This window comes from Prunus persica, chromosome G4 (assembly GCF_000346465.2).
Source record: "Prunus persica cultivar Lovell chromosome G4, Prunus_persica_NCBIv2, whole genome shotgun sequence".
NCBI lineage: Eukaryota > Viridiplantae > Streptophyta > Magnoliopsida > Rosales > Rosaceae > Prunus > Prunus persica.
In genome coordinates this window covers 19,050,137-19,062,570 of record NC_034012.1, presented here as the reverse complement: position 1 = coordinate 19,062,570, position 12,434 = coordinate 19,050,137, and the positions used below count along the sequence as shown (strand labels likewise).

General features: G+C 37.8%; 1 protein-coding gene and 1 long non-coding RNA gene across 3 annotated transcripts in view; both read right to left on the bottom strand.

Moving 5' to 3' along the window:
* LOC18780620 (2-alkenal reductase (NADP(+)-dependent)) overlaps window positions 1-11,872 on the bottom strand; it is a 36,467-nt gene extending 24,595 nt beyond the window's left edge. The window contains exons 1-3 of one of the 2 annotated variants that reach the window (XM_007213941.2): window positions 11,614-11,872; window positions 11,026-11,203; window positions 10,777-10,943 (exon numbers count right to left, since the gene is read on the bottom strand). In XM_007213941.2, coding sequence (XP_007214003.2) covers window positions 10,777-10,943; window positions 11,026-11,203; window positions 11,614-11,868 — 600 coding nt within the window. In that variant the 5' untranslated portion in view covers window positions 11,869-11,872. The remainder of the gene's footprint in view (window positions 1-10,776; window positions 10,944-11,025; window positions 11,204-11,613) is intronic. The other variant, XM_020561178.1, reaches the window with a different exon arrangement.
* Window positions 7,694-8,187, bottom strand: LOC109948389. The gene is made up of 3 exons (XR_002271005.1): window positions 8,098-8,187; window positions 7,861-8,013; window positions 7,694-7,767 (listed from the first exon to the last, which is right to left on the bottom strand). It is a non-coding gene; the product is annotated as an uncharacterized LOC109948389 (long non-coding RNA).

Here is a 12,434-nt window from a genome sequence, read left to right as displayed (position 1 = left end):
TTATTTATTATATGTTAGGACAAGGTTTATGGAAAAGCTTTTGTGAGTGCGTTTGTGACAAGGTTATGGAATTATTATGTACCATTTATATATTGTTTTTTCTACTGGTTCATCTCCTACTATTTCTTGCTTTCTTTATATTTTATGTTTGTGGAATCCCTCTCAAAGTTAACATATACTGTGAAAAAAATGCAGACTGATTATATAATCACTCATATAGACTAGGACAAATATTCAGTAAGGGTTTTAAAATTGCTTCACTTGTGTGAGGTTATTGAGAAAAAGTATGCCATTATTTTATGTGATTGGACATGATTGAAAATATATTACTGATTCCCAATGCGGCGTCATATGGACAACTTATTGAATACCTCTGACGTGTTAATAACTCTAGGTGCAGTTGCATGTGGACAACTTATTGAATACCTCTGACGTGTTGAAAACTGTAGGTGCACTTGCATGTGGACAACTTATTGAATACGAACTGACGTCTTGAAAGCTCTAGGCGTAGTTGCAATGATGGCTTCAAAGCATGTGCAATTATTATTTATGTACATTATTATAACAAAACATATTATTGTATATAGTGAAACTAAATATTGTATTATTACAAATTATATATCGAATATTATCCGAAATATACGTGTTACACGTGAATTAGGGTTAAGAGGAAAGTGAGTTATGTACAAATAATTTTCATTTTCTCATTTTCCGGGCATTTTTTGGATTTTCGTAGAATTTATTACCTATGTCCACAGATTGTTGCACTAAAAAAGCCAAAATAATAGCAAGAGGACACCTGGCGCGATCTCAGCCCGTCACTTATGACTACTTGCACAAGTGTACGTCAGTCAATATGGCCACATCCTCCCTTTTTACCCTAAATTATTATTTTATTACTTTTCCTTACAAAAATCAGAACTAATTACACAAAAATTAAAAAAATTATCCGAAAATTGCTACGAACTCATTCACACTCCATCTCCCTTGCTGAATTCTCCGATTCATTGTTACGCATTTTTAAAAATAATTCCGAACATCAACGGGAGATGCTTGTTGAAGTAGGTTATTCAAGTTTAAGTTAACAAACATCAATACTTAGGGTTAAGAGGAAAGTGAGTTATGTAAAACAATTTGGATTATTTCATTGCGAGACGAATGATTTATAGGTTCTCCTAGTTTTATGACGTCACAAGTAGGCCGGAGTAATTTTGGGGGCATTTTTAGGATTTTCCTACTATTTATTACTTAGTTTCAAAGATTTTTTAACAAAAGAATCCAAAATTGAAAAGAAGATGACACCTGGCGCGATCTCAGCCCGGCACTTTTGACTACTTGCACAAGTGTACGTCAGTCAACATGGCCACATCCTCCCATTTTACCCTAAATTATTATTTTATTACTTTGTCTTACAAAATTCATAACTAAATACACAAAAATTCAAAATTATTTCCGAAAATTGCTACGAACTCATTGACACTCCATCTCCCTTGCTGAATTCTCCGATTCATTGTTACGCATTTTAGACAATTATTCCCAACATTAACGGGAGATGCTTGTTGAAGTAGGTTATTGAAGTTCAAGTTAACAAACATCAATACTTAGGGTAAAGAGGGAAGTGAGTTATGTAAAACATTTTGGATTATTTCATTGCGAGACGGATGATTTATAGGTTCTCCTAGTTTTATGACGTCACAAGGAGGCGCGGGTAATTTTCCCAACCTAGAATAGGAATTTCCTACTATTTTTTACCTATTTTCAAGGATTTTTCCACTAAAATAGCCAACCCTAATTCCAAGAAGACACCTGGCGCGATCTCAGCCCCTCACTTATGAGTACTTGCACAAGTGTACGTCAGTCAACATGGCCACATCATCCCATTTTACCCTAAATTATTATTTAATTACTTTTTTTCTTGGAAAATTCAGAACTAAATACACAAAAATTAGAAAAACGATCCGAACATTTCAACGAACTTATTGAGATTTCATCTTCCTACTGAATTCCCTGTTTCATGGTTATGCTACATTAGTATTTTATTATTATTAATCCACAATTATTATAATTATTATGATATTACTTTTTAGGCTGTCCATTTGTTAATTATATTTAGTCCAACTTGTTTAAAACAATTTTATTTTCCGTGCGAATAGGCCATTTGTAGTGCTCATCGGTTTCTCTGTTCTTCAATTTGTTAATTTTTTTATTTTTTAGGTTGAAGGGATGTTTTCAAACATAATATGGAAATATACAAGTCATCCATTGTACTCCTTCCACACAAACAAATTATTCAACGTCATTCACTGTTCAACTTTTGCTTAAGAAACGTGTAACCAAATCCTGTCGAATATGCTAAGTGGGAAAATGTCATTCCCAAGCATTGGTGAAAAGACACCTATTTACTCCATGCATGACTTTTCGTTTACCAAATATGAATATTGGGGTGGGTGAGCAAAATATCTGTGTCAGTAAAATGTCATTCGTAGCCGTCTATGATGTAAGTAATAATTCCGCTATATAATAAATATTATACATTTATATATAAAACGGTTTATGACAAAATACCAACATTTAAACAACATTTAAACAACATTTGTACAACGTAGCCAGCCAACCTAGAAGTGAAGAGAAGTAAGTCCACAATGCATCAAAACCGTAAATTCGTACTAAAACTAATGCAAAAATACATGATTCCCTCGCACAACATACTCACGCATCAGTTTGAACCAAAAAATACTCTCACGGTGCCATTTGCATCGATTGCAACAAGTCTAGAAGGCAGGATTTATCTTGTCTTCACTAGGCCAGCCTTGAATAACAAAATACCATTCATTGTTGTTACAAGTGCTGCAGCGATTGAACTTAATCTTCCCATAGTCAAATATATCTACGATATGTCTTGCAACTCTTGGTCCGGTTAATCTTCGTGTCAAAGCATCCCTGGTTCCTTTCATATCAATGTTGTTACGTTGATTCAAAGAACACAAGAATTGTAATGCATCCTCTTTTGACTGACCAATTCCGGATATACCAAGTAGTCCAACTACATATGCCGCTTCCATATGGCCTGCCGTGGCTGCAATGCGCATCCCATACAACGCTTCCACCTTACTGGCCCTGAAAAAAATATCGAATGCTTCTCTAAATATCGACTCAGGGTTATCGCAAGCCCTGCATTGTTGCAAGAAATGCTGGACCGCAGGTCTGGCACGGTACCAGCTAGGATGGTGTGGGTACTTTGCCATTGAAATGGTGTTCCACACTTGTGGACTGTTTGCCAAAGTTTGGAACAATGGGCACACAGATGCCATACGGAAGAGATCTTCCGATGATTCGGTTGCCACGTATAACATCACTTGAAACCAAGCGGACTCCGGGATGAAGGCTTCGGGCATATCGAAATGGAGATGCTTCCTTCTCTTTCCTCCGACTGTAGTGAAGTGTTTCGAATTCATTGAAAAGTTTTTGGAATGGAACGATTTGAGGAGTGGCAGAGGGGATAAATGAGAATATTTGGGGTACACGTTTTGTTTTAGCCTCTGTTTATAGTGTTTTGAAAAGGTGTTTCCAGTTGGGGTTTTTCCAAGTTGACCATTTTTAAAGAAACTGAACCCAAGTGAATTAAAACTGAAGACAAAAGAAGGGAAAACGTCATAACGGTGCATACAGAGTCAGACAGTCAAAAAGTTCATTAAATGGCTATTTGCATAGCCATTTGTGGGATTATCCCACTATCAAATTCATTGATACAAATGTGATGGATTACTGAGTAGTGACAGAAGGTCCCATCATATACTTTTTCATTTTCCCACACCCAACTACCCCTAGTAATGTTATTCAAATGGAACCAATAATGACGGATTCTTATCCAACTAGTTGCCTTAATGAAATATATATAAAATAATAAATTTGAAGCAGTGTCCCCTCATTTTTCAGAAAATATATTTGGTAGTGAAGTAGTTTATATTGCTTTTCGGGCTAAAAGATGTCGCAATGCCGACGGTACGGGTGTCGAGATCGTGACCAACCCACCAAATGATCCCAAAAAAAAGAAATATAACTCGATTTGGGCAGAGATGAGAGAGAGCTGAGTGACAAGTTTAGGGTTATGAGTGAAGGGGTATGAATGACAACGATGAGTGAGAAGGTATGAGTCCGAAGAGGTTTCAGTGAGAAGATCTGAGTGAGAAGAGGTACAACTGAGAAGATTCAACATGTCTTCGTCTTCATCTCCTGCTCAAACAAAGAGGTGTCAGTATTGTGGAGCTACAATGGTGCTTCGGGTTTCAAAATCTGACAAAAATCGAGGGAAGCCATTCTGGAAGTGTCTAACCTCCTATGTAAGTTTTAATTTCAATAATATGTATGTGGGTCAAAATAAACCCATGTCTAACTCTAACAGAATTATATTCCATATATGATGCCTGCAATTAGGGAGCCACCAGTTGCAATGGATTCGAATGGGTTGATGTAACCTCCGCTGAAGCAGAACATCAAGATGACACGTATGATGCTAGAGTGCTGAACATGCTGAAGTCCATTAAGGACTTGGTATTAGTTTTATTAGTTGTATCAATTGTCATTTTATTTGTTCTTTTAAGGATCATTTAACTGCATGGTTTCAAAGATTGTGAAAGTTCTTCCGCACAAGACATGTTGCACGCACCACCAATGAGACCCTAAACCCATTTTGTAATATTTGTTAACTGCATGTATTTCGCATGTTATAGAACCGATATTGAATGTTTATTGAAGGTTTATTGATAGTTTGCTGCATGTATATGGAATATCCTTGACCCAATATTGGATGTTTATTGGGGCCACAAGTATCACTGAAGTAAGAATGAAGGGGGGAAACGGACGTTATTCTTTCTTTTAGTAGGAAGAACAACTGTTAAGTTTAATATCCTATTCAATACGACTTCCTTATGGTTGGTGTACTTGGGGACTGAAGTATATTGCATCATTATTGTGGGCAAGGGCATGTCTATTGTGTGTGTTAAGGGAGTATTGTGTGTATATTGCATGTGTATTGTGTGTATATTGCATGTCTATTGTGTGTATATTGCATGTCTACTGTGTGTATATTGCATGTCTACTGTGTGTATGTCTGTATATGGCAGGCCAATTTTGTGTATATTGTTTGTCTGTTGTGTCTGTATTGCTTGTCCAAACGCAAGTGAATTGTTGTTCATTTTGTGTATATTGTAATTGTTTCTACTTTTATGCTACTGAGCTGCCGAAAACCTTTCGCATGTTTACACACCTATTATGATGCAACTCATTGCGAATAATGGTGGCTTGCATCAACAATGACATATCACTTTGCAATGGTGTAATACACTTAAAAAGCCATCTTCAAATCCCAATTAACATATGCAGTCTTAAAATTCCAATTCAATGCAGTTTGGTTAACAAACATGTAAATGTCATGAAGGAGTTAGCGGTAGAATTCGAAAAGGACACGTACGTCTCTATTGTGTATTTACATTAGTTTGAGAATGGACATTCCCAAAACCTTCTCATGTACCATTTGTCATCTTCAACCAATATCATGGGAAGTAAGCATCTCCCCTTGTTATCTCCGCAGCCAATTTCAACCGAAAAAAAGGCATGTTGTGCGAGGTGCAAATAGCTAACGAAAGCTGAGCGCTGATAAGCTCAATGTACTTTAACACAAACATGCCACAATCGCCTCTGAAGCAAAACAAGAACTCGATCAATTCAACTAATGACATTCTAACGTAATTGACAATTGAAAGTAATAAAATTAAATTGCAAGTTGTGCTTACTCATTAGACTGTTGTGGAACATCCACACGCTCTATTGGCCACGGACACCACCAATCTCGCATGCAATTGTTTGCATAAACACCTTCTTCATAAAAGTCGATGGTGTTGAGAAGATTTGGAAGCATAATTGATAGCGGGGCGAGTTCTTCCTTTACGATGTCATCTGGAATTAGTGAAACCTTTGAATCGTACACTTTGATTTCACACAATACCAGATCAATCATTACAGCCACCCAATGCTTGTACTTCGTCAACATAACTGGGGTATACACCGTATAGACGTTCTGCCAATCCATCCCACACGGAGGAACCTTCCCATTTACAACGTTTAGTAAACTTTTTCTGATTTTCCACCCAAGCTGCTGTTTTTTTCTTTTATTATCCGCAAAGCAAGTTCGAATGTGATTCTGTGAAATACAAAACAATCAATGGTTAAACACCTCCACTATTGTCTGTATGGAAAATGTGTAATTATTAACGGCACTTGGTCAAGGCCGATGACATACCATAAAAAAAACATCTGTCGTTGTCCAGTCCGCTATTTCTACTTCCTCAAACTGTTGTTGTCGCTTCCGGATGAGATACAACCCCAACTCAATGTGCTGCAACATGTTGTTCTTGTCAATCTCATAATCTATATACATTAAAACAAATGCATAATCAATTACACTTACATCTCCTTTCAGCCAACCATCAGCTTTCACGAGGGAAGCGAAGAATTCAATCTCAGCTTCCACGTTGCCAAATTGCATCACTAAACTATGAATATAAAACAGTTTTAGAACACTGTATATTAAAAATTATATACAGTCGTGCTTCTATCTTATAATTGCAAGGGACTTACTTTGGGTCCTGGCGCCATTCCCAACAAAGTTTCAGCAAATTCACCAGATCATCATGCGGAATCGCCTTCATTGGGTCTAACATCTTCAGTCCGGTTGTCTGTGCCCCAGTTTTTGGAACCAATTCAATGCCTTCAATGATCTTCCACATAGGAATGATCCTCTTCCTTTTCCGTAATTGGACCCCTTGTGCCACAGCTTTACCTTTATCATTCAACCACACGTTCAACTGAGATAGCACAGCTGTAGGTTGATCCAAATCAATGTCCCCGACAGTAAACTCAAGCAGTGTCCCCTCCGTGCTCTCGCCAATGTCATCCCCAAGCAACATAACTTCATTATCTTCTTTCTCACATTGGTTTCTTTGCACTTCCTTTTCCTCACTTCTTTGTGTTTTCACTTCCTTGCCCTCCCTTTTTTTCCTTTGCAGTTTCTCTCCCTTACTGCTTTTTCTTTTCACTTCCTCTCCCTCACTGCTCTGTCTTTGGGCTTCCTCTCCTTTGCTACTTTTTACTTGCACTTGCTCTCCTTCACTTCTTTTCCTTTGCCCTTCCTCTACCTCACTTGGTATTCCTTGCACTTCACCCCCTTCAATCCCCTCCTCTTCCTTTTCCTCTCCTTCAATCCCCTCCTCTTCCTTTTCCTCTCCCTCATTTCTATTACTTGGCCCTTCACCCCCTTCAATCCCTTCATCTTCCTTTTCCTCTCCCTCATTTCTGTTACTTGGCCCTTCATCCCATTGAATGTCATCCAATTCCCGATATCCCCTAAATAGATGTGAGACGACACAACGCTTCGTCCTCTGTTTCAGTAAAGCTAGGTCCCTCCTTACTTCCTGCTCAAACTGAGGACCTAAACATTGGTCCAACAGTTTTTCCATCCGTATGACCTTTAAGTGAAGGACGTCTTTTTCCCGCTTTACTTGAAACAACTCGGACCTCAACAAGCTTACCACCTTGTTCAACTGATCAAGATCACCACATAAAGAAGGAATTGACTCTGCCGAGACAACAGCAGGGCGATCCTGTGGCCAACTCCAATATGGCTGTCTCATCAGGGCGATCCTGTGGCCAACTCCAATATGGCTGTCTCATTTCCTCTTCACTCGGACATAGCGCCCGCAACTGAACTGACTGTTTCAGAATACAAACCACAGTCATATTAAATCATTCTACTTCAAAATTTCATTCAATCTTATCAATAGTTCCAAGGGCTGCAAACCAAACCTCTTTGCTCTGGAAAAAATAATTGTTCAACTTTCTCATCTCTGGAACAGACGTAGTAGTTCTCCATCGCAAAATACGCGGGACAGCGGTCGGATCAACAACCTTGCAGTAATTCAGGTCCGCCATTCTAGGAATTAATTCATATACCCAAATCTACACAATTCACAGGACAAAAGTCATTATTTATGTTTTAAAGAAAAACAAAACATAACTCACATGAACATTATTACCATGTACCTGGAAAGCATACGTGAAACCTTTAAAACTCCAGCCACTCCTTTGCGCTTCACCATGCTTATCCTTCCTGCCCTTCTCATTTCTCCGGCTTGTTCCCGTTACCTTACTTTTCCCCTTCCCTCTTCCCTCTTCATTTTGCAAGCTTTTCACATACTTTGTTGGTGCAGAAAATAGACTGTCTTGGGTTTTGTCAAAGGACACCGAACCCCACGGATACCTGTTGAACGCATCCAAGTCCTCTACAAGGGTCAGGTAATTTAGATTGATGTTCAAATGTTTGTCCCTTCCCAAAACCACTAACTCAGCAAAGTAAACAAGAGCTAGCTTGTAGATGTCATCTTCCTCTGTGCACCCCATAAATGCTTCTTCTAAAGCATTGCATGTAATTCCTTCGTCTATAAAATATCTTTTCTGAAGTCTGATTACATCACTCTCTCCACTGGAAACTTCAGGCACTTCCCCAAAACGAAGCCCTGTGATCAAACAGAAATCCTGACGAGTGAACTGAGCAACGTCACACCCTAATAAGAAACTCAGTCCATCCAAGTCTTTCACACCCTGCCCCGCTACTCTACGCAACACAGCCCCATGCACAATCTGCCCGCTAAACTGAATCTTATCTATATTCAGAAGATGGCCAAAGCATGATGTCTTGAATTGTTCTAATTGTTCCGCACTCAACTTCGCTCGAATTGCAGCTAGAGATGAATTTGCATGTGAGCAGTTGTTCACCCGTGACGAATATGCCTCTGCCTCTGGCCATACCAGCTCCACGTTGGATCCCATTTCCTCAAATACAATGTGAAATAACGTGAACACATATACTGCCACGTATTTGCACAATCACAACTAGTCAACCAGGCACATTACAAATTTTACAAAGTACATGAGCATACGGATTACTGATCATAGGCTTTAACATCATCAAAGCAATATGACAAATTTTGTGCAAATACCTGTTAATGCAATGATTATGTGAATTACAAACAATTTCACGTGTTTTATTTATGGATCCATACTCGTGTGAGTGCAATGTAGGCAAGTTCTGCACTTCACACACATGACAATTATTGTCATCTCATACACAACACAAAATAAATAAATAAGAAATATAGTGGAAGGAAGCAAAGCAAAGCATCTACTCTGCTATCTGCTTGCTAAGCAATTGCCACATCCTTCTTTCTTTCTAGCTTTTTCTTCAGTCACCCACAATCGTCATAGATCAACCTTCATTTCAAATGCTTTGCACTTTTATTCATGAGTTTATTATTATCTGTTCTCATTTCTCATAGGCAAATTTAGTAACAAATGAAATCATATTTATTTCACAAAATATATAAATTCTAGGGCCAGAGAGGTACTCTTCACTCTGCACTGCTTCAAATGTGGAAGGTTTTGAGCGCCTCCTCCAATTTAACACCATTATCTTATTCATATCATTACTAACATGTTATTGACATGTTATTGAGATGTTATTGACATGTGATTGACTCTATTTTCATTCGTTTTTTAACATATACCCAAGCAAAAATTAACATGCAATTGAAGCACAAATAAGAGATGCCAAATCCAACAACATTGATGGTACAAATTGGGGAAAACCATTACTCTAACCCTAAACTCAAATTCCTTAAATTACTCATCAAATGCTTTGCACTTCTATTCATGAGTTTATTATTATCTGTTCAAATGTTTCTCAGGCAAATTTAGTAACAAAGGAAATCATATTTACTTCATAAAATATATATATATATATATATATATATATTCTACCGCCTCTTCTTAATCTGCACTATGCACTGCTTCAAATGTGGAAGGTTTTGAGGGCCTCCTCCAATTCAACACCATTATCTTATTCATATCATTATTGACATGTTATTCACTTGTTATTGACTTGATTTTCATTCTTTTTTTAACATATACCTAAGCAAAAATTAACATGCAACTCAAGCACAACGAAGAGATGCCAAATCCAACAAAATTTATGCTACAAATTGAGGAAAACCATTACTCTAACCCTAAACTCAAATTCCATAAATTACTCACCAAATGCTGGTTATTGCAAGGTGTCTGTGTGGGGTCTTTCTGTTTCTTTGCTCCACAAATGGAACCTACCACTTCCAACGATTATAGCTTCTCCCCTTCCCCTTCCACTGCTTCGCCCCTTCATTGATTTGGAATCCACACCTTTGCCCCTTCTACTCCAAATAAATACTTTTTCAGGGTCTGGAGAACGGAGTGGCGAATCGTTGCCTTCAACTGTCGTTAGCCGTTGCCTTCATTGGGTATCTCAGACCTCTGGGTTTTAGAGAGATGAGTTCTTTCTGTTCAAACTTCGAACTTGCCTCTTCTTCTTCTTTTTCGAACGTGTTTCCCTCTTCTTCTTCTTTTTGGACGTGCTGGATATTCAATTCGGGTTTGGGTTCCTCACCTACCCAATTGTGAAACTTTATCTCAATTCTCCCCAGCCCTTGGATTGATCTGATGGCTATAAAGTGAACCCCTTATAACTTACCCCTTATAACTTTCCACTCATTGTAGTCCCAGCGCACAAACAGAGGCCCCAAACCAAACCAACACCAAAGTTGGCCCAAATAACAACAGCAAAATACAACCCAAACAAGAAAAAATGGTGTAGATAATATTAATTTGAAGTTCAAAGATTTCTCAAGTTCGTACCTTTTCCTTACTGCCAGCACTTCCAACAACATAACAACCCATTAATTTTGCAAATTGTCCAACAAGCTGACCAACAGCACCAGCTGCTGCTGAAATGAAGACATGTTCTCCTTTCTTAGGAGAACAAATTTCATAGAAACCAACATAAGCGGTCAAACCAGGCATACCTGAAATGAAATTACAAAAAATACACTTACGTATCTAAACCAACACATATCATCATGATCTAAAATAGGTTTGACTTGTTACCAAGAATTCCAGTATAATAGGATAGAGGTACATCAGTGTGCTGGATTTTGATCAGGCCTTCGGGTTCAGGGATTCGGCTGTACTCTTCCCAATAGGTAGTCCCCCAAACTAAGTCACCTGCCTTCAAATCTGGGTGCCCAGAGTCCAAAACTTTAGCCACTCCATACCCGTATATTGGCTGCACGTTTACACCAACAAAATTAAATTAATCATATGATCAAACTTGTATTTGATTCCCTCCTCCCAATGTTGCCATCAACAAAAAAACAAGCATTACTAGAAGAATAATTGGTAATAATTAATATTTGTGGCATAGGATGTGGTAACAAAAACAACTATCAGCTCCTACTACTTAATAATCACAGTTATTCGTGCTCATTGCGCGCTGATAGACATTAACAGTGCTTTTAGCCACCTCATCTTGTCATTAATATTTGTGCAGAGTTACCTCTTGTATATTCCAATTTTGCAATAAATTGTTTTTTTTAAGGGAACAATGTTTAACAATTAATATATATTTGAGCATAACATTTGGTATATATGTTTACAGAAATTGAAAGGAAAAGATATATGATGGGTTTTGCTTACAGAACCAGGCGTATAGGAGGAAGTGGATTGGCTGCTGAGGCCTTCGATTCTTTCCATAAATAGTCGTTGGTAGGGATCGCAGGACAAGTAAAGATTCTTCACTAGAACTAGTTTCTTTGAAGAACCCTCATGCTCGGGGGCCTCAGAAAGCTTCAACTTGATAGTAGCAGTGCTATTCACGTACAAGTCTGACTCTTTGGGAAAGCCAGTGACATACTCCCTCGGTATCACCTGCTTGTTACTCACTTCTGCCATTCCGCTCTCTCTCTCTCTCTCTCTCTAGCAGTGGCGGGCATTCTGCTAGAAAGAACAATGGCTTTCCTTAATATTGATACTAAAAAACCATATTTTACTACGACATTGACTATCAAATTCACATTTTATTTTATTATTATTTATTTGAAAATGTTCGGGGAAGGAAATTGAACTCAGGTGCAAAAGAACTAGCATACTATCTTAACTGACTGACTTTACTCCATATGCAATTTTTATTTTATTATTGAAGTGTTCAATATAAGAGGGGCTTAATTGATATTTTCTTCTTCTTCTTTTTTCTTTCACTATATTTTTTTCACTATGATTGACCAATTGAGTTTTATAATAGTATAATAGGATATGCAGGAGAAAGACTTTCATGTAATGGGGATAGCACTGTTTGCTATCCCCAGCTAATAACGCAATGACATGTTAAATAACTTTTTCACGTATCATTGTATTATTGATTGGGGATAACAAAACAATATTATTCCTGTTACAATTGCAGAACTAAGATACATATAATATAATATGATTACCGTAACTGCTTACATAAATCAGAGGCC